The sequence below is a fragment of the Mobula hypostoma genome, chromosome 1 (assembly GCF_963921235.1).
Source record: "Mobula hypostoma chromosome 1, sMobHyp1.1, whole genome shotgun sequence".
In the NCBI taxonomy this organism is placed as follows: Eukaryota; Metazoa; Chordata; class Chondrichthyes; order Myliobatiformes; family Myliobatidae; genus Mobula; species Mobula hypostoma.
The window spans coordinates 246,979,140-247,001,548 of NC_086097.1; the positions used below are offsets into that span (position 1 = coordinate 246,979,140).

The 22,409-nt window shown below is 39.7% G+C and overlaps 1 protein-coding gene across 1 annotated transcript in view; it reads right to left on the minus strand.

Moving 5' to 3' along the window:
* Nucleotides 1-7,296: 7,296 nt before the first annotated feature.
* LOC134356131 (ras-related protein Ral-A) overlaps nucleotides 7,297-22,409 on the minus strand; it is a 33,367-nt gene continuing 18,254 nt past the window's right edge. Inside the window, exons 2-5 of the mRNA XM_063066773.1 lie at nucleotides 19,349-19,515; nucleotides 17,243-17,451; nucleotides 12,517-12,691; nucleotides 7,297-10,134 (exon numbers count right to left, since the gene is read on the minus strand). Of these exons, the coding sequence (XP_062922843.1) occupies nucleotides 10,012-10,134; nucleotides 12,517-12,691; nucleotides 17,243-17,451; nucleotides 19,349-19,462 (621 nt within the window). The 5' untranslated portion in view covers nucleotides 19,463-19,515 and the 3' untranslated portion in view covers nucleotides 7,297-10,011. The remainder of the gene's footprint in view (nucleotides 10,135-12,516; nucleotides 12,692-17,242; nucleotides 17,452-19,348; nucleotides 19,516-22,409) is intronic.

The window sequence follows — 22,409 nt, forward strand, 5'->3', positions numbered from 1 at the left end:
ACTCGAGTGATCACAGTATGACTGATGAACAGATTGTGAAGGATAACAATCAGTCAGAATGCCACAAAGGCACTGATTCTCTAAAATAACACCAATGGATTCACTTATGCGTGCCTAAGATGGACACATTTAAATTCTCACCCCAAAAATGCCACATTTTGTAAGTGTGGCTCTTACTCAGCACCACTGATGAGTCGACATTGTCATTTTTGAAATATTACAGGTGACTCCTGCCTCATGGAGGAGTTACATTCCAAGTCCATATCATGGCGGAAGATCAGGGTTAGGGGAAATGGATCAGCCACGATAAAATGGCAGAGTAGACTCGCTGGGCTAAATGGCCTAATTAGACCATAAGATACAGGAGCAGAATTGGGCCATCTGGTACATTGAGTCCGCGCCACCATTTCATCATGGTTGATCTGGTTTTCCTCTCAGCCCTCATCTCCTGCATTCTCCACGTATCCTTTCATGCCCTGATCAATCAACCTCTGCCTTAAATATACATGAACACTTGGACTCCATAGCTGCCTGTGGCAAAGAATTCCATAGATTCTGCTCTCACAGTCTTAAGATCTTCCATAGCACAAAGCTCCATCATTTGCACATGTGTCAAGAAGTTAGGGTGAAGGCAGAGTTTATTTAAACTGCTTCCCTCACAGAGTCAGAGTGAATTTTATTAAGTACCTCAAATTTTTAGGTAGTGATTTGTGAATTTTGTAAGAACGAATTTCCATTACCCAAACAGACAACAAGAGTTGCCTGAATACCAATTCAAAAACTGGTATGACATTAAACGAGTATAGTAGATTCCAGTTAATTGGGACATATCAGGACCAGTACACTTTGGCCCAATTAGTGATTGCCCCATTAGGTTGAAGTTTCATGGAAGTGAAAAAGGGTTTTTCTTGGCAAGCTACAGAAGTAGATCGTCAGGCCTTCCTTCTGCACAGATACAACTGCTGCCCAGGTTGGGACCCAGCCAGATTCGAACTTGGGACCATCCGCCTCGAAGTCCAGTGCTGATACTACTACACCCCTGGCCAGACGAATGTTACTACAGTACTATGGAACTATTAGGAATTCATACCATTTTCAAAAGAGGAGTTTATTCGGTGTACGCTGCCATGGAGTTTTAATTTTTATTTATTTATTTTTGCACTCTGGTTTATCTTTCATTGATTCTGTTAAAATTACTATCCTATACATTTGCTGAGTATGCCCCCATGAAAATGAATCTCAGGGTTGTATATGGTGACATATATGTACTTTGATAATAAAATTTACTTTGAACTTTTGACTTATTTTAGCATGGAATAGACCCTTGCGCCCATTCGAGCCGCACTGCCCAGCAACCCCCGACAACCCAGGTTTAACCCTACCCTAATCACGGGGCTATTTACAATGACCAATTAACCGACCTGGTATGTCTTGGGACTGTGGGAGGAAACGGGAGGTCCCGGAGAAAACCCATGCATTCCACGGGGAGGACATACTGACTCCTTATGGAGGACACTGGAAACCAAACTCTGACGCCCTGAGCTGTAATAATGTCGTGCTAACCACTACGCTATCATGCCTGACTATAAGTGAACAAAATCAGCATAGATATCTAGGGTAAATTTTTTTTGAGTCAACTCTCCTCATGCAATCGTAGCAAGGGTTTGAATTTTCTTTTTAAAAGTCAAACAAAATGATCAAAAAGGCTTTTGATCGGGTTGAATGGCATTATTTATTTAAAATCTTAGAAAATTTAATTTTGGGTCCAACTTTATTCAATGGATTAAATTACTGTATTTATCCCCTTTTGCTCCGGTTCTTACTAATTCTCAGAATTCTAAACCATTTAAACTTCAACGTAGAACCAGACAAGGTTGCCCTTTGAGTCCTTTGCTTTTTGACCTGGCTTTAAAACCTTTAGCTATTGCTTTTCGAGAATCTAATGATATCGCTGGTATTTTACGGAAGGGTACTACCCACAAAGTTTCACTTTATGCGGATGATTGATTGCTTTACATCTCTAATGTCGAAACTTCATTACCTTCTTCTTTCTTTGCTCTCTTGTTTTAGTCAGTTTTCTGGATATAAACTGAACCTACACAAGAATGAACTTTTTCCTTTGAATAATTTGCCATTAACTGATATGAACCTTCCTTTTAAAATGGTAAGAAACCAATTCACTTATTTGGGTGTAACAATTACTAAGAATTATAAATACCTATTTAAAGAAAATTTTCTTCCTTTATTAAATTATATAAAAAGATCATCAAATTGGTCACCCCTTTCGTTATCATTGATTGGTCAAATTAATTCTATTAAAATGAATGTTTTACCTAAATTTATATACCTCTTTCAGGCTTTACCCGTTTTTATTCCTAAATCCTTTTTTGACTCTCTGGACTCTATTTTATCCTACTACATATGGAAAAATAAGCGTCCTCGACTGAATAAAGTCCATCTCCAGAAAGTTAAAAAGAATGGAGGTTTAGCTTTACCAAATTTTAGGTTTTATTACTGGGCAGCTAATAAACAGAATCTCACATTTTGGGTTATACTATATTAATCATGATGACTGTCCTGGGTGGGTTTCTTTAGAAGCTAACTCAGTTAATAAATTTTCTATTATCTCTATTTTGGGATCTTCACTTCTTTTATCCTTAAGTAAGATAACTGAAAATGTGGTAGTCAAACATACTTTGAGGATTTGGATACAATTTACACTTTGGTTTATTGAGATTCTCCCTTTCTAGTCCCATTTTAAATTTTTTTTTTAAGCCTTCTATGACTGATGTAGTTTTTAAACAATGGGAAAGATTGGGCATTACATGTTTCCGGGATCTGTTGAAGGAAGTCTTTCTTCATTCGAACAAATGTCAACTAGTTTATCAAAAACCCTTTTTTTTCCCAGTACTTACAAATTAGAGATTTTCTGCGATCTCAATGAAATCCTTAATATGAAATCATTTTATAATGGTTCAATATCCAATATTTATATATGTTATTGGGAATGAGAAATGATTCTTTAGACAAAATCAAAAATCTTTGGGAACAAGATTTACAGACTTCAATTTCTGAAGAAACTTAAAATGAGATTCTTAAATTGATTAATACTTAATCATTATGTGCTCGTCATTCCCTCCTACAATTTAAAGTGGTTCATAGGGCTTATATGACCAAGGATAAGTTATCTCATTTTTATATGGATATATCTCCCTACTGTGATAGGTGTAACAATGGAGAAGCTTCATTTATTCATATGTTTTGGACGTGCCCAAGTCTGGAAAATATTGGAAGGAAGTATTCTAAACTTTTTCTGTACTCTTCAAAGTAAGTTTTAAGCCTAATCCTTTGACTGCCCTATTTGGTATTGTTGGAAGGGAAGATATCATTTTGAAGACATCTGATCTGCACATTCTGGCTTTTATCTCTCTTATGGCTAGGAGGGCGCTTTTGTTTAAATGGAAAGATGCTGTTCTGCCTAATCATGCTCAGTGGTTACGGGATGTTACATAGAAACATAGAAAATAGGTGCAGGAGTAGGCCATTCGGCCCTTCGAGCCTGCACCGCCATTTATTATGATCATGGCTGATCATCCAACTCAGAACCCTGCCCCAGCCTTCCCTCCATACCCCCTGACCCCTGTAGCCACAAGGGCCATATCTAACTCCCTCTTAAATATAGCTAATGAACTGGCCTCAACTGTTTCCTGTGGCAGAGAATTCCACAGATTCACCACTCTGTGTGTGAAGAAGTTTTTCCTAATCTCGGTCCTAAAAGGCTTCCCCTCTATCCTCAAACTGTGGCCTCTCGTTCTGGACTTCCCCAACATCGGGAACAACCTTCCTGCATCTAGCCTGTCCAATCCCTTTAGGATCTTATACGTTTCAATCAGATCCCCCCTCAATCTTCTAAATTCCAACGAGTACAAGCCCAGTTCATCCAGTCTTTCTTCATATGAAAGTCCTGCCATCCCAGGAATCAATCTGGTGAACCTTCTTTGTACTCCCTCTATGGCAAGGATGTCTTTCCTCAGATTAGGGGACCAAAACTGCACACAATACTCCAGGTGTGGTCTCACCAAGGCCTTGTACAACTGCAGTAGTACCTCCCTGCTCCTGTACTCGAATCCTCTCGCTATAAATGCCAGCATACCATTCGCCTTTTTCACCGCCTGCTGTACCTGCATGCCCACTTTCAATGACTGCTGTATAATGACACCCAGGTCTCGTTGCACCTCCCCTTTTCCTAATCGGCCACCATTCAGATAATAATCTGTTTTCCTATTTTTGCCACCAAAGTGGATAACTTCACATTTATCCACATTAAATTGCATCTGCCATGAATTTGCCCACTCACCCAACCTATCCAAGTCACCCTGCATCCTCTTAGCATCCTCCTCACAGCTAACACTGCCACCCAGCTTCGTGTCATCCGCAAACTTGGAGATGCTGCATTTAATTCCCTCATCCAAGTCATTAATATATATTGTAAACAACTGGGGTCCCAGCACTGAGCCTTGCGGTACCCCACTCGTCACCGCCTGCCATTCTGAAAAGGTCCCGTTTATTCCCACTCTTTGCTTCCTGTCTACTAACCAATTCTCCACCCACACCAATACCTTACCCCCAATACCGTGTGCCTTAAGTTTGCACACTAATCTCCTGTGTTGGACCTTGTCAAAAGCCTTTTGAAAATCCAAATATACCACATCCACTGGTTCTCCCCTATCCACTCTACTAGTGACATCCTCAAAAAATTCTATGAGATTCGTCAGACATGATTTTCCTTTCACAAATCCATGCTGACTTTGTCCGATCATTTCATCGCTTTCCAAATGTGCTGTTATCACATCCTTGATAACTGACTCCAGCAGTTTCCCCACCACCGACGTTAGGCTAACCGGTCTATAATTCCCCGGTTTCTCTCTCCCTCCTTTTTTAAAAAGTGGAGTTACATTAGCCACCCTCCAATCCTCAGGAACTAGTCCAGAATCTAACGAGTTTTGGCATGCCTAAATTTAGAAAAGATTTGTTGTTCAATTTCTGAATCTATCCAAGATTTTCAAAATTTGTGGGGGCCGTTTTTAAATTATTTTCATAATCTTTGACTTCTCGTTAAAGTACATAAGTTGGTTAATAGCATATTTTTATCTGATAAGGTTTTTCCCCCCAAACAGCTTTGACTTTGGTAGTGGGTGTAGATCTTTTTTTAAATAAAATTGTTTATATTCTAATATATGAATTAATCTAATCTATATGAATATAGAGTAAGGTGTTTGTTAATGTGATTCAATACACTGTATCTGGTATTATTATATTTTTTCTTCTATTTTATAATATGTATTCTCTTGGATTCTGTATTCTTCTGTATAAAAATCAATAAAAATATTGGAAAAAGAAAGAAAAATTATTGCTTTTAGAAATGGAGTCCATCAGCTCAAATGGATAACAACATAAACACAAGTACAGGTCGACCTTCATTAATCTGACTACCTGTAATCCGGTTCCTTCGATAATCCGACACTAATTATGCTTAATGTGATCCTTCTGTAATTTAGCATTTTCACTAATCCGTCACTCCTCAGGTCCCAATGGTGCCGGATTAGTGAGGGTCGACCTATAATACCATTTAAAAATTTCATGCTAAGACTGTCTGTGTCTTAATGGCTCTATGACATGCACATGACTGACGCTAGTTTGAAACTGTTTGGCAAGAGTCTCCAGTCCCAGTTAAGCAGCTTAATATCCCAAATAAACAAAGGGAATCCCATCTATTTTCTTAGTTAGAGTTGTTTCAAATCAGCAGCTGCCAAGATTAACTGATGGCCCAATTAACCAGAATCCATTGCAAATACATTTTTCTTTTAAGCATGCATGTTAGCATTTGCAGCTCATGCACAGACCGGTGTGGGGCTTTTGGATATAGTAATTCATTTACTAATATTTGATCATATAACCATAATTTTAATGTAATTCTTAATAATAGTACAGAACTTTGTTTCCTGAATCCTGAATACTGGAAGCAGCTTATGCATTTCCCCTATACTACTGCAATTAAAACTGAAAGATGTCCATTAAGTTAATAAATTGAATGATGTCTATTAAATTTAATTCTGATTCACATTCCCATTCTGACATGTCAATCCATGGCCTCCTCTTGTGCCAAGAGGAGGCCATTCTCAGCGTGGAGTGCCAACTCCTTATATTCTGTCCATACCCTCCAACCTGACAGCATGAATATCGATTTCTCCATGAACAAAGTCCACCCCTCCCTCCCCCACTCTGACCTTTCACTTCTTCTCAACTGCCCATCACCTCCCCCTGGTCCTTGTTCCTTTCTCCTCTGGTCCACTCTCCTCTCTTACCAGATTCCTTCTTCTCCAACCCTTCACCTATCACCTTCTAGCTATCCTCCTTCCCCACCTTCTCAGTCCTGAAGAAGGGTCTCGGCCCATTTCCATAGACACTGCCTGACCTGCTGAGTTCCTCCAGCATTTTGTGTGGTGTTGCTTTGGATTTCCAGCATTTGCAAATCTTCTTGTGTTTATGTAACGAATGAATGTGGAAGTTTTTGTACCATCACAAATCTTAAATCTTTAAAATAGATGAAATTTCTTCTTATTACATCACCTATTGCCCTTCAACTATGTTGTATTAACTTCATTTTATTTCATTCATGGCTAAGTACTCTGCTCTCAATCTTAGAATTCTTTATTCATTTATACTGTTCCTAGTTTCTACAACTTTTCACCACGATAAATTTTCTTAAATTTAGTCCATTCCGATCCCACTCTTTAATTTAAAGATATATTCCCTCTGACACAACCAGCTAATTCCATTGGTGTTTTAAGTAATACAATCTATTCACAGAAATAATCAATGTCTTGGCTGTCTCCATGACTTCTGCACATCATTCTATTGGAGGTTTTGCCATCACTCCGATCTTCCCCATTCACCTCGAGAAGCCTCTGATGGGTTTTGGGAATAAGTATTTTTAATTGTCAGTAAAGCTAAATGCAGAGGTATCATATCATTTCATCTGGTGCCTGAAATTGAACACACATCAGAGACTTCCTCTAATTATTATAATGCCATCTGGTTCATGTTTCGGTACTTGCTTCAATACCCTGAAAGTAAAACACCTTCAATCATTTCATCATAATTATGATTGTAGACAAGAGAATGGAACTCTGATTAAGGTTATCACTCTTGTAGTCATTTTCTATAAACAGATTATACAAAGTTAAGGTTAAACATTATAAGATTTTTTGTTATTGGTAAGCAAAGTAGTAATAATGCATAATAAATACAAGATGCTGTAAAAATGTTATTTTATTTCTAGTAGTTTAGCATACAATTAAAATGTTATTAGGGCAAGGGCATCAGCCTTTTAACACTTAATTGTGTTTTTCAGCTTCATAACACCATTAAACCCAAATTTCACCAATTACTGTGAGCCTCATGCTAGTGGTTAGATTCACTTTCACTTTTTTAAAAATTCACACTGCCATACAAATTTCACAGCTATGCAATGCACACAAGTAGTAGAAAAAAAGGACCCAAGCTAATGTCTAAAACAATGTCTATATTTTGCAACAATTCCCTCAATTCTATACAGTGCAAATGAACCCTAGATTGAAAAAGACAAGTTGAATATACATGTGACAAAGGTAAACGGTACATCTAAAAGACAAAAAAATGATATTTACTAGGTTATACATTCCAGATTCTCAGCACTCCAGATTTAGTGACAATGTCCTCGTGTTCCTAGTTGAACTTCGAAGAATTCATCTGCAGTTATATTAAATTTTGTCTGAATCTCTGTCAATAGAAAGTGAACAAAATGGAATGGGAATGTGCTTCCAAACTAAACCTTTCTTCATACCTCTACTTTCCCCACCGCTTCTCTGCAGGGCTAAGGACTGCAATACAGACAATACATATATTTTTACAAAAAAAAAGAAACTGCTCTTTGAACTGTAATGCATAATTCTGAAGATGGTATTGTGTTCTAGGCCAGCAGACCCAAAAGTATGGCACTATTTTACAGGGTTTTTAGCAGTTTTCATCTGCATAATTCATTTGCCACATTCCTGATGGATGTAACCTGTAAAAATTTCAATTTAAGGCATATTCAGATAAGTTTCTATATACAAGTTTTACATTGCTTTGCTATAGTACAGCTCAGCTTGATTATATATCTATTGTGCATCAGTGAATCATTTGAAAAAAAAACAAAGTTCCACTCACAATCATTTGATATGACATACTGAGATCCATTTACATGCAATTCTGGAAAGCTAGGTAACACAAAACATGAACAGTTTGTTGTCTTGAGCAAACCCAGTAACTCGTGCCTAATGTTAATCATCTTTACGTTCCCTTGCTGTGTGACAGCATACCTACAAGGTTTTCTCAAATTTTTATGGAGATTCACTTTAATCCAACCTGCCAAATGGGAAAAGCACAAGATGGAAGACAGGATTTTGCATCCAATGAAATAATACTTTTAAATGTCTTCAAAGGTAGTACTGAAAAAACAGCTGTTCATTTGGTACAGTGGATTTACGGATGGGTGGGTTAAATTAAAATAGCTGAGAGTTCTATTGTATATGAATTATCTAATGAAATACAAACTCCATCAACCCATATACCAAAGTAAAATTTAATATGATCAAGCTCCATTGCTAACCCAAAGAGAAAAGCAGATCAATTCACTGATGGAAATGTAATAAATTATTTGTAGTTTAAAAACTGGAGATCATAATTTAAGCTTAGATATTTACAAAACAGCTTCTCAATTTTCAGTCTTGATATCAAAGCACAGTGATGAAGTCAGATCTTCCATTTGCTCAAGGCTAAACAAAATGTAGACCATTTCAGGAAGACAATACTCAAAAAACACGAGAATACATGTTTTTCTCAACCATCCAACTACCAAAGTTGTAGAACTCAACAGCAAGTGCTCTTGTACTTTTATTAGACTTGAAAAGTGTTAATCCATTTTGTTATTAAGGCCTAATGATTCAACATTTGTATGAGCTACTGACTTCTCACAAGAGACTTGTGTAGAATACTGTGAAATAAAACAAAGTAAAAAAATGTACAGTATGTGCAAACTTTTTCCTATTAATTTCAGTGTGACTAGTGACAAAAACGTGTGCACTCTAAAAGAAGCCTTACTTTCTGTCTAACCTGCATCAGAAACACACAGCTCCAGATTAATAGCTTCAGTGGGTTTCCAGCAAATTTATAAAGGTCAAAGCAACACAAAATATCCAAAGGTAAGCTGCCAATAATCCAACTAAATCTACTTTGAGACTCACTTTATAGTTTCACAGTTTTCTCTGCTTAAACTCTAGTGAGGCTTTCCAAACTATTATGCACCAAGCTTTGTCTCAGCTAGCAACAGCTTAAGATAATTCTTGATGTAAATGTAAACAGCAAGTGTATTTGATTTTTTTAAAAAATCAAAGGTAAAAAATCAGCGTTAATAACTGAATATACAGGGAGGCAGTTTTTTTAAAAGAGCACATTTGGTAAGAGCAAGATTCCCTTAATACCAAATATTCCTCTCCCAAATATCAGCACTTAGATTAGTTGTACTAAGGAAGTAAAAAAAATTACACAGAATTTGCAAAAACAGTTTGAACTCAAAATGTGATTTAACAAAATGCATTGCCTTGCAAGAGAAGTTACCTCTTCATTGTGTATTTGAAACGACTGAACTGATTAACCTTTCCCCGAAAATCCATTCAAAAAAAAACTTCCAATGGTACTTGTGATAAAAGGATATAAACCCAATGCCTATATACCAATTGACACAGCACAAAAGTACTTTGAATTGACATTAAACCTCCTGATAGTCTGTTGTAAAATTGGGTCCAATTCATGCTTTTGGAAATCTGAATTTGTATGACATTAGTGTACCTTCAATCATTATGAAGGAACAGCAAATGAAATGAAATACTTAGTATGCTTGGACTTCTAAAATAGTTTAGTCTACCAAGTTTATAAAATGCAGCATCTCTCCCGGATTCTTTTAGCTATGCTTTTCCTTTTCTTCTTTCCATTCTTCTCTTTACTATCTTCCATTTTTCTTGCTCGTATTTCCCTCATCAAGTCAAAGAAAACCTGCAAGGAAAGAAAGAATTTGGAGTTAGAGAATTGCACACATGTAGGAGTTAACACAGCAGGCTAAAACATTGAAAGGTTAAAAATATTAAATTGGGAAATACTTGCGATGGTTTCATATGCTAGTCTAAAAGAAATCACAGTTCAATAATCCATCATAAGGGGAGCATGACCAAGATCTTTAACTCAGGCTAGAATTTAACTATGATACTTTTTCTTCCTAAAATGCAAAGCAAATATTTTGATATAAAAGTGAGCACTTCGTCAGAAAGCCACACACAGAATTCCTCAGGTTATACACACACTGAGTTCTAAAGGAAAATGGGAGAGGAATTGAATGAAGGTTAAGGGGAAGAAGGAGGGAGGGAATGTCGACTCAGACCATGAAGGGCCTGCATCGGGGGGGGCGGGGGGGAAGAAGAAAAGCCGACTTATGGAAACATCTTAGACAGCTTTCTAACTTCAAGGTGCAAGAATTTACCAAATAAAGATGAGCTTTATTTGACATATTGTACATCAAAACATTATGAAATGTATCATTTGTGTCAGCTCAAATCAGCAAGGATTGTGCAAGTGTTGCCATGCTTCTGGCACCAACGTAGCATGCCGACAACTTGCTAACTTTGACTATGTCTTTGGAACGTGGGAGAAACCCACGCAAGAAGGTACAAACCCTTTACAGATAGTGGTGGAAATTGAACCACAGCTGGTGAGCACTGTAAAGTGATGGGCTAACCACTAGACTACTGTGCCACTCCCGCTACCATTTAGGTATTCCAAACTGCTTCTGTATATCTCATATTTTACTATCTCAACTTTTATGGTAAAGGAGGTAACCATTTGAATGTTTGCTGGTTCTTAGAGAAACCGCATCATTCTCCCAATTATGCTTCTGCAATGTATTCTTCGTATCAACTGCCCAATGACTCACCTGCTATCCTCCTACAATTCACCGTAACTAAATCTACTAACCTTCGCTATTTTGCAAACCTTTTTTCCAAACTTAGCATAGTGTAAAGAATGGCACCACAGTGGCACAGTGATTAGCATAACACTATTATAGCTCAGGGCATAAGAGTTTGGAGTTCAATCCCGGTATCATCCGTAAGGAGTCTATATGTTCTCCCCATGGAATGGATGGGTTTTCCCCAGGTGCTCCAGTTTCCTTCAACATTCCAAAGACATACTGGTTGGTAGGTTAATTGGTCATTGTAAATTGCCCCATGATTAGTCCAGAGTTAAATCGGGGGTTGCTGGGTGGAACGGTTGGAAGGGCCTCTTCCATGCTGTATCTCAATCAATCAATCAATCAATAAATTAAGGTCAACTGCAACTCAGATTTAACCTAAGACAAGGAAAGGAAGTAATTAATTAATTAGGAATAAAAATTTGCAAAGACTTCTTGTAGAGGGGTGGGCAGAAGACTGCAAAACTCATAGTACCTATATTCATTTGGGTGGCAAAATCATCTGTGCCAAGGTATTCAAAATTTAAAGCAAACTTGGAGCATAACTGAACTCCTTTAATGTCACTATTTTGTAAATTTCTCCGGCAATTATTTCTGAACTGGACCTAAGGACTTCCTGCAGCAATTGTCTCAGTAACCATAAAAGAAACACATCCCATCAAGGCCCATTCACCATTAGGATTTTTCTTCCCTTCTTTCTTCAGCTAAAAAAAAGTACAAAACCACACTAATGGGTCATCAGATCCAAAGAAAGGGACTTTAACTGGTCAATATATTTTGTTACATCCTACTTATTTTCCCATCCTTCACCCTTTTGATTGACCGTAAAATGGCACTGCACTTTGGATCTTTCTTTCTTCTCATGTCAGTGATCCCATCTTACTTGCATATGAATGCCTGTCAGAAAATTCTAATATTCTATACAAAAAAAACTGAAGTCAATTGAAAACATTTGTAATTCTATATACAAAAGGGAAAAGCTGCAATGTGTAACAACCTCAAATTGGATTAAAATAGAAAAAAAAAACCCACAGGAAATACTTAACATTTACGGAACAAGAAATTAAGTTAACAGTTTAAGTACATCAACCTGAAACAGCTCCACTTTGCTCATGGTAGAATCACAAACACAGGAAAATCCACAGCAACACACACAAAATACTGGAGGAACTCAGCAGGTTAGTCAGCATCTAGCATCTATGGAAAGGAATACACAGGACTGAGGAAATCTTGGCCTGAAACATCAAATGTTCATTCCTTTCTGTAGATGCGGCCTGACTGGCTGAGTTCCTTCAGCATTTTGTGTGTGTTGCTCATGGTAGATGCTTTCTGACCTGTGTACTTGCAAGTTGGTTTTACTTCACAGTTCCAGCATCTGGAAAATGTGGTTACAAATTTCACTGAGATGGCCACACCTTATCAACGTTTGCCCTTGTCTTTGCAGATGTTTCCACGTAATTCACACTCCATTGTTCAGCTCTGCTCTTTGCCTCATCCACCGACACTTGTCGTTTGTCTTCCAAATCTGATTTATTGCCGACCAGTAGAAAGGGAACATTCTCATCCTCCTTCACTCTGAGAATTTGCTCCCTGGAGAAAGAAAACCCCAAATTTAATCTTTGAAATTCTGCTTCATGTTAATTCTTAGATGCATTTTGTGTAGAAAAGTGGAGTAGGCTATCTCACACGTGTGAAAATGTAATAATGGTACTATTGGTTAGACTTCTTTATATTGTTTAGAACAGTGGTCCCCAACCGCCAGGCTGCAAAGCATACGCTACCAGGCCACGAGGAAACGATATGAGCCAGCTAGCTGCACCTTTCCTCATTCCCGGTCACGCCCACTGTTGAACTTGAACGCATGCAAGGTCATTACCCACGCGAGGTCATCAGTCGGTCATTAACAATGTGTCATACACAGGGAAATGCTGACTAGCCGAAAAATGTCACCTGATCTTAACAGCATATTGAGTGACGTTGTTGAAATTATCAATCACATCAAAGCAAAAGCCCTTAACTCACGTCTGTTTGAGCAGCTTTGCGAGGAAATGGATGCACAGCACAAACGCCTTCTCTTACACACTGAAGTCAGGTGGCTATCAAGGAGGAGAGCCCTGGCCAGGGTTTTTGAGTTAAGAGAGCAGCTACAGAGATTTCTTTCAGGAAAAAAGTCACCACTGGCAGCACACTTCAGCAAAACTTGCTTATCTGTGTGACATCTTCAACCTGCTCAATGAACTCAATTTGTCACTTCAGGGGAAGATGACAACTGTCTTCAAGTTGGCAGATAAAGTGTCTGCTTTCAAAGCCAAAATGGAACTATGGGGACGGCAAGTGGACAGGGGTATATTTGACATGTTCCCAACATTAGCTGGGATTTTGGGAGAGAATGAGGTTGCACCATCCTTCCCACAGCTGGTGCGCGAACACCTAACTTCACTGTCAACAGAATTTGAGTGTTAATACCCAACCGCAAATGACCCAAGACGTGCAAAGGAACGGGTCCATGACACATTTGTGAATGTCCCCGGTGAATCATCCACGTCAGCGCAGGAAGAAGATCAACTCCTCAAGCTTGCAAATGGCGACGGGCTGAAAAGTATGTTTGATATAACATCTCTGCCGGCATTCTGGATCAAAGTCAAGGCTGAATATCCTGAGATAGCCACGAAAGCACTGAAAACGTTGCCTCCATTTCCAACATATCTCTGCAATGAATGCAACGAAAACTAAATTGCGGAATAGACTGGACATAAGGAACCCCCTTCAAGTATCGCTGTCTCCCATCACCCCTCGATGGCACCGTCTTGTTGCAGGGGAACAAGCCCAGAACTCCCACTGATTCAGCGATATTGGTGCGTCACAATGATTTTATATGTTCATACGGGGAAAATATGCGCTGTGTTTAATATCCAAACATTACTTAAAATGTTATGATGCTATTGACTTATAAGTGACATAATTGACTTATCACTATATTCATGCGAGGAAAATATGCACTGTGTTTAATATAAATTTCATTAGATAAACCCTTTTAGAAACTAAATTGAGTGTATTAGCCACTTATAAGTGACTTACAGTTGGCTTATCACCTATATTCCGATCGTGATTAACACCAACCCCACCCGTCGGCCGGTCTGCAAGAATATTGTCAATATTAAACCAGTCCGTGGTGCAAAAAAGGTTGGGGACCCCTGGTTTGGAGATACAGCATGGAACCAACAACTTACCTACCTATCTATCCCTAGCTAAATAACGGCAATTTACAATGAGCAATTAATCTATTAACCGCTGCGTCTTTGGACTGTGGGAGGAAACTGGAGCACCCAAAGGAAACCCACATGCTCACAGAAAGGACATACAAACTTCTCAGAGGACCTCAGAAATGAACTATCAACTCTGAAGCCCCAAGCTGTAATAGCATCGTGCTAATCACTACGCTACAGTAGCACCGCTCGCAGCCGTGCTCTTAAAGTTAAGTTTTTCCATATTGGTATGTCAATGTTTTAACTTTAGGCCCACAACAGAGCCACAAAGTGCAATATCAAAAGAAATTAAATATCTGAAATATCATGAACTGTGAGGTAACGTTATAGCTCCATAAAACCCTCGTTATAGGACACAATGGAAATATTGCCTTCAGTTTTTGCTGCCTATTGCAGGAAGGATGTGGACGAGAAGGTGCAGAGGAGATTTACCAGGATGCATGTCTTATAAAGATAGGTTGAACAAGCTAGGGCTTTTCACTTTGGAGCGAAGGAGGATGAGAGGTGAGTTGATAGAGGTGTACAAGATGATAAGAGGCATAAGTAGATAGCCAAAGACTTTCTCCCAGGGTGGAAACGGCTAATACAAGCGGGTATCATTTTAAGGTGATTGGAGGTAAGTATAATGGGATGTCAGAAGTAAATTAATTCCCCCCCCCTGCCACAGAGGGTGGGGTGTGTGAAACACACTGCTGGGGTGGTGGTAGAGGCAGATATATTAGAGACATTTAAGAAACTCTTAATAGGCACGTGGATGATAAAAAAATGGAGGGCTATATAGGAGTGAAGGGTTAGATTGATCTTAAAGTAGATTAAAATTTCGACACAACATGTACAGTGCTGCACTGATTTATGTTCTACTAGATATAAGCTGAACCAAGTATAAACTAAATCCTTTCCCTTATTATGTTCTTATACTTTTAAAATACCTTACCAAGGAGAAAATGAACCCGTATAAAATTGAGGCGGGCTTATGCTCTTCTAGGATTAGTCTCCTAAATTCTTGTAAACTGTACTAAGCTTAATATTCTCTGGACAGCTTTCAATAATTTCCTTTAGATGCCAAATTCAATTTAGGCTAGGGTTAAATCACGGGTTGCCGGATGGGCTAGAAGAACCTACTCTGTGCGGCATCTCAATAAAAAAAATTAGCTTTCAGGTTCAAAAAGACAAAGGAATGGCAAATTAAGAATATGTCATAAGTTTAAAGAGTGTGGCATTCTTCATTATCCTAGCCACCCATTTGTGTTACAAATGAAGAGGTAAAGAGGATAGTGAAAAATGTTCGAAATAGTCATGATACAGTGGCTACAGCTTAGTTGCCCTATTCCTTATAATACAGTTCAGTGCTTTAGAGATAGGACGTTGTCCTTTGAAAAAGCTTAGTTAGCCATGCTAATGCCATATAGTATAGACTGGAATATGTTGGTGGCCCCATTAAAGTGGAACATTTTTGAATACGCGAGTCTAAAAAACCTAAACGCTGAGTAATATACAAATCCTAGAGCAAGATGCCATTATGGACATTAAACAAAATGTGCCTTCACAAAATATATAACACTGATTTGTTAGATAAATGAACATATCAACCTCTAACTGTGTCCTTATTCTTGTGGAGATTAAAAATGAGAAAAGCAAATAAAATTGCACTTGTTTGGGGAAAAGTCACCTGAACTTTAAGAATGTTGTTTTCTTTATATCAGTGCATTACTGCCTGTAACGCCACTGGTGTTTAGGGCAGCAATGAAGGTCCTCCATCTCTGGTGGTGTTCAGGGGTTTTCTTCATCATGTCAGTAACTTCCTCTCAGTTTTCATTACTGTCAGCCATGCAAGTTCCGGGCGGAGACTCAGGAATACCATCATACTCAGATGTAGGAGGATTCTTCACTGCTGTTTCCGTTACAATTCTTTTTTTGACGTCGGGCCCTGAGCTGACTCCAAACCTGGAGGACCAGTGGACCACTCCTCGTCTGGCCTCTACCCTTTGACCTGTTTGGCATGGGTGACCCTACCAAGAGCATAAAGCAGTGACTTCAGCTCTCCGGGTCATTGAGGCAAGCAAGCCTCCAAAGCACAAGGTTGTAGAACACACAAAAAATGCTGGTGAATGCAGCAGGCCAGGCAGCATCTATAGGCAAAGGTACAGTCGACGTTTCGGGCCGAGACCCTTCGTCAGGACTAACTGAAAGAGTTAGTAAGAGATTTGAAAGTGGGAGGGGGAGGGGGAGATCCGAAATGATAGGAGAAGACAGGAGGGGGAGGGATGGAGCCAAGAGCTGGACAGGTGATTGGCAAAAGGGATACAAGGCTGGAGAAGGGAGAGGATCATGGGATGGGAGGCCCCATCTGCTATTTATTTTTTTCCCTCTCTCTCTCTTTTTTCTCCCTCTGTCCTTCTCACTATACTCCTTGCCCATCCTCTGGGCTTCCCTCCCCCTTTCTTTCTTCCTAGGCCTCCAGCCTCGTATCCCTTTTGCCAATCAACCTTCCAGCTCTTAGCTCCATCCCCCTCCTGTCTTCTCCTATCATTTCTGATCTCCCTCTCCCACTTTCAAATCTCTTACTATCTCTTCTTTCAGTTAGTCCTGACGAAGGGTCTTGGCCCAAAACGTCGACTGTACTTCTTCCTAGAGATGCTGCCTGGCCTGCTGCGTTCCACCAGCATTTTTTGTGTGTGTTGCTTGAATTTCCAGCATCTGCAGATTTCCTCATGTTTGCGTTTTTAAAAACGACAAGGTTGTGGTCCTTTTAGAGGTTCTTTGTATTCGGCTGCTCCCTTATCAGGTTAATATCTTCATAAAACACAGTAAAAACACCAAGTAAAATAGTATTGCTTATGAAAATATTTCTACTGGGTTATATATAAAAACACACCTGAAGTCAGCAGTAGCTGCGAAAGATTCTTGCTCAGTGATGGAGAAAACACACAGGAAGCCTTCTCCACTACGAAAATAATTATCCCTGATTGCAGCATAATCTTCTTGACCTGCAGTATCCAGGATGTCGATCTGGACTTCTTCACCATCCAAAACCACTTTCTTCCGGTAACTGTCTGCTTTCGTAGGCTCATAATCTTCAACAAACTAAAATAGACAGTATGTTACAAACAGTGATTCAATACAGTCTTTGTGATGCAGACACTAATTTGTTAGAAACCAAATGCAAGTTTTGGGAGAATGGGAAACATAAACAGTTTGCAAGTTGGCATTTTAAAACATTATTTAAGCCAACAATTTAAATGACTTTGCCACTTAAACATCTAACATTACAAGAATATCCAATTTAAAACAAAATAGATAAGACATATCAAAATGGATTTACTAAAACTTTGGATACAAATGATCATCTGATATGTTTAAAGCAAAAAGGGATAATACTGAAAATACTTAGCAGGTCAGGGTGCATCTTGGGGAGAAGAAACACAGTTACTATTCCTGAGTTGAAAACCTGACTGGATAATCTGTTTAAAGATTATAAAACCATAAGACATAGGAGCAGAATTAAGCCAGTCGGTCCACTGGATCTGCTCCGTCATTCCATCGTGGTTGATGTATCACTCCCATTCTCCTGCCTTCTCTCCACAACCTTTAACCTCCGCTTTATATATACCCAATCACTTGGCCTCCTCAGCCATCTGTGGCAATGAATTCCACAGATTCACCACCCTCTGGCTAAAGAAATTCCTCCTCATCTCTCTTCTGAAGGGACATCCTTCTATTCTGAGGCTGTGCCCTCTGATCCTGGACTCCTCCACTACTGGAAACATCCTCTACTGTATCTAGGCCTTCAATATTCAATAGGTTTCATTGAGATTACCCTCTTCCGCCCCCCCCCCCCATTCTTCCAGACTCAGTTTCAATCTGAAATGTTCCCATAATTGAGACAAAAACAGCTGAGGCAGGGAGAGGGGAGGGAGCAGGAAGCACCAGAGACACTTTCTGTAACGATCAATAAACCAATTGTCTGGAATCAAATGACCTTGCCTGGTGTCTCAGGGCTGGGTGTGTTTATGCCCGCAGCAACCCCTGACCCCTGTCCCACACCCCTCCAGCAGTGCTCCACCCTCACCATTCCCAACATCCTTGCTCCCACCAGATTTACAGCAGATTCCTCTGATACACATTAACAGGTACAGTACTGTGCAAAAATCTTAGGTACCCTAACCACTATACCACCATTCTGCCGGTTGTGTGCACAGAACTTTCTAACGGCAACTATGAATGGCCAGTAAGTCCAGTCACACCTCCCCCTCCAAATCCCAAAAAAATAGTACGGAGAACAGCACCTAAACTGGAATGTATGTTTGGTCATTTAATTCTTCTCGTGTGATTGTTCCATTACATTAAATATGTAAGCACACAGCTTCATTGCAATTCCTTCCAGTCTAGAACAATCAGATTAATGCATCAATAATCTACAATCAAATTACTGAATCGGAATATTTAAGTCTCTGTAAAAGATATTAAATTTTATCTGAAGATCGAGGACAGCTTCAAGGAGCGATGCCTCAAAAAGGCGGCATCCATCGTTAAGGACCCCCCCCCCCCCATCACGCAGGACACGCCCTCTCCTCATTGCTATCAAGAAGCCTGATAGCACACGCTCAATGATTCAGGAACAGCTTCTTCCCCTCTGCCATCTGATTTATGAACGGACATTGAATCCATGGACATTACCTCACTACTTTTTTTCCTATTTTTGCACTGCTTGTTTAACTATTTACATACTTACAGTAATTCAGTTTTTTTCCTATTATGTACTGCACTGTACTGCTGCCGCAAATATGCCAGTGATATTAAACATGATCCCGATTCTCAGGCATTTTAAATGCTCCCTGGTTTTTTAATGAAAAGATATTATATTTATTTATTACAGAACATTGGCCCCAAAAGAGAAAAACTTTCAAATTATTATCGAAGATACAAGAAATTAATATAACTAATCATTAGAGAAAAGAGGGTACAATAGAAATATTCTTACCTCATCATACATGAATTGCAGTGTTAGGGCAGATTTTCCCACACCACCACTTCCAACCATAATAACTTTGTGGAGTGCCAAGGAATTCTGGCCTTTGGTCTTGGTTGCTGCCATTTTATGAATGTAGGAGATTTGCCGAGTGTGAAGTTTGATAGATGAATTTCCACCTAAAACATGAATTAAAAACAACCTTGAAACACGGGTACATTTTGAAATCATAGTGTCCAAATAATAATGGTGACACCAGAAAAACTGGCACAGTCTGGGATTACATAGATGTGAAAGACAGGAGCACAATCATTTGAATGGCACAGTGGGTTTGAGAGGCCATCTGGCCTTGTTCTGCTTTCATTTTCTGTTCTTATACCATCTACTGAATGCAGAAGGAAGGCTGCCTACTTTTGTAAGAACACAGTTGAATGCAAGGCCATCGTCTTAATTAGGTATAATGAAGCCCATTAAAGTCAGAACTAATTGTAAAATAGTACGCGAATTAACAGTAATAATGAAGTTGGATTGACTATTCAGCTAACATAATGAAGTCAAAATCCACGTGATTATTTGAAAACTGGTAGCAAGGAACAAGCAGCAGGTTGTTTCTGCATTTGAAAGTGAAACTTTCCACATTTTAAAATCACTACCAGAAGCTAAAGTCAAGCCATCTGATGAAAGAACCATCAAAATTAAAGGCAATCAAATCTATTAACTGTAAACCACCACTCACACCCCTCTTTATATCGGCAGCACAGCAGTGGAAATTGCGAGTACTTTCGAACTCCTGGGAGTGCACATCTCGCTCAGGTATACTCACCAATACCTCTGCCGTATTAGGAGCCTGACGAGCTGGACTATGTACATCTATACTCACATCCTACAGATGCACAGTCCAGAGCATCCTAACATGTGGCATCGTGGCTTGGTTCGGGAACTGCACTGCGGCGGTCAGGAAGGCTCTGCAATGGGTAGTCAAGACTGCCCAGTGCATCACTGGCACCAGCCTATCCATCACCAAGGACAGTACAAAGACCAGTAACGTCGTGAAGGATCCTAGCCACCCTTCCCTGCGCCTGGACTGTTTGTTCCACTCTCATCAGGGAGAAGGCTACGTGAGATTTAACAATCTTGAATCTACAGAAACTATTGTACTTGGATTCAATATTCATGATAAAGCAGTATTTTTGGATGGAATCTACAGTATCATGCAAACACAGAATTTCCTAGCTGGGTTCTCTCGACTTCTGAGACTGTTAACGTGATTCTCAATTCTCACAGTCAACTAAAGGTAGGAAAACAAGGTACTGTGTGTAGGCTGGGGATGGATATCCTGCTCACAAACATGAAACAGCACACTATTGAGTTTCAAGTTACTTGCTTCTCCACATCAGATTAAGGAATTAACCTGGGTCAGGCCTATATTCTTCACATCTCTGAATTATTGCTAATCTCCTTGCATGACTGTAAAGCACTTCAAGCAATTATGAAACCATGCAACCAAGGAAGGCCCGACAATAGAGGGCATCAGATGAAATAATAGTGATAGATCATGGTGAAGTGTACAAACAATGGTTCAACAATAAACAGGAACCACCAACTTCACTAACATAGCTTTGCTGTCTAATATTACTCAGGCCTCAAAAAAAAACTCAAAAGTCTAGTTACATAAGAACCAGGAAGACGAAGGGTCTTAGCCTGAAAAGTCAGGCAGCATCTCTTCCTCTTTATAGATGCTGCCTGACTTGCTGCGTTCCTCCAGCATTTTGTGCTTGTAACTCAAGATCTACTGCATCTGCAGAAACTCTGATGCGTTGAGAAGAACTAGGAGTAGGAATCAGCCATCTGGTCCATTGAGCCTGCTCTGCCGTTCAATAAGATCGTGTCTGATGTGGCTGTGGACTCAGTTCTGGTGACCTGCCCTTTCCTGTAACCCTTTGTAATCTCCAACAAAAACAAATCAGATTAATGAACCTGATACAACTGAATTCACATGAAATAAATATAAAACAGCTCTTGTGTGGGCTTGGTTCTAATTCACATGTTCATAGTCAAGAAACAAATTGAGCAAATCAGCTTTTTGTTGGAAAGGTGAACGGCATTTCTGTTTGTTGCAGGTGATTTGCTTCTATTAAATGCAGTTCATCATTCTACTCATAAACACGAGATTCGGCAGATACTGGAAATCCATAGCAACACACACACAAAATGCTAGAGGAACTCAGCAGGTCAGGCAGCATTTATGGAGAGGAATAGAGATGACTCTACCTGAGACCCTTCATCAAAACTGGAAAGGAAGGGGGTGGGGGAGAGAAAGGAGTACAAAGTAGAATATGAGAGGTGAAACCAGGTGAGACAGAGATGGATGGGTGGGGGTTGAGATGAAATGAGAAGCCAGGTAGTGATCTGTGGAAGAGGCAAAGAGCTGAAGGAGGATGAATTTGAAAGGCAAGCACAGTGGACCATGGGAGAAAGGGAAGGTGGAGGGGTACCCCGAGAGAAGTGAAGGGCAGATGAGAAGAGAAGGGGTAAGTGGGCAGCCAGAAAGAGGAATGGAAAAAGAGGAAGGGGGAAGAAATTACCAGAATGAAGAGTACCCAGTGGCCACACATTGTAATTCCACATCCCATTCCCATTCTGATATATCTATCCACGGCCTCCTCTACTGTAAAGATGAAGCCACACTCAGGTTGGAGGAACAACACCTTATATTCCGTCTGGGTAGCCTCCAACCTGATGGCATGAACATTGACTTCTCTAACTTCCGCTAATGCCCCACCTCCCCCTCGTACGCCATCCGTTATTTATTTATATACACATTCTTTCTCTCTCTCTCCTTTTTCTCCCTGTCCCTCTGACTATACTCCTTGCCCATCCTCCGGTTTTCCCCCCCTCCCCCTTGTCTTTCTTCCCGGACCTCCTGTCCCATGATCCTCTCATATCCCCTTTGCCAATCACCTGTCCAGCTCTTGGCTCCATCCCTTCCCCTCCTGTCTTCTCCTATCATTTTGGATCTTCCCCTCCCCCTCCCACTTTCAAATCTCTTACTAGCTCTTCTTTCAGTTAGTCC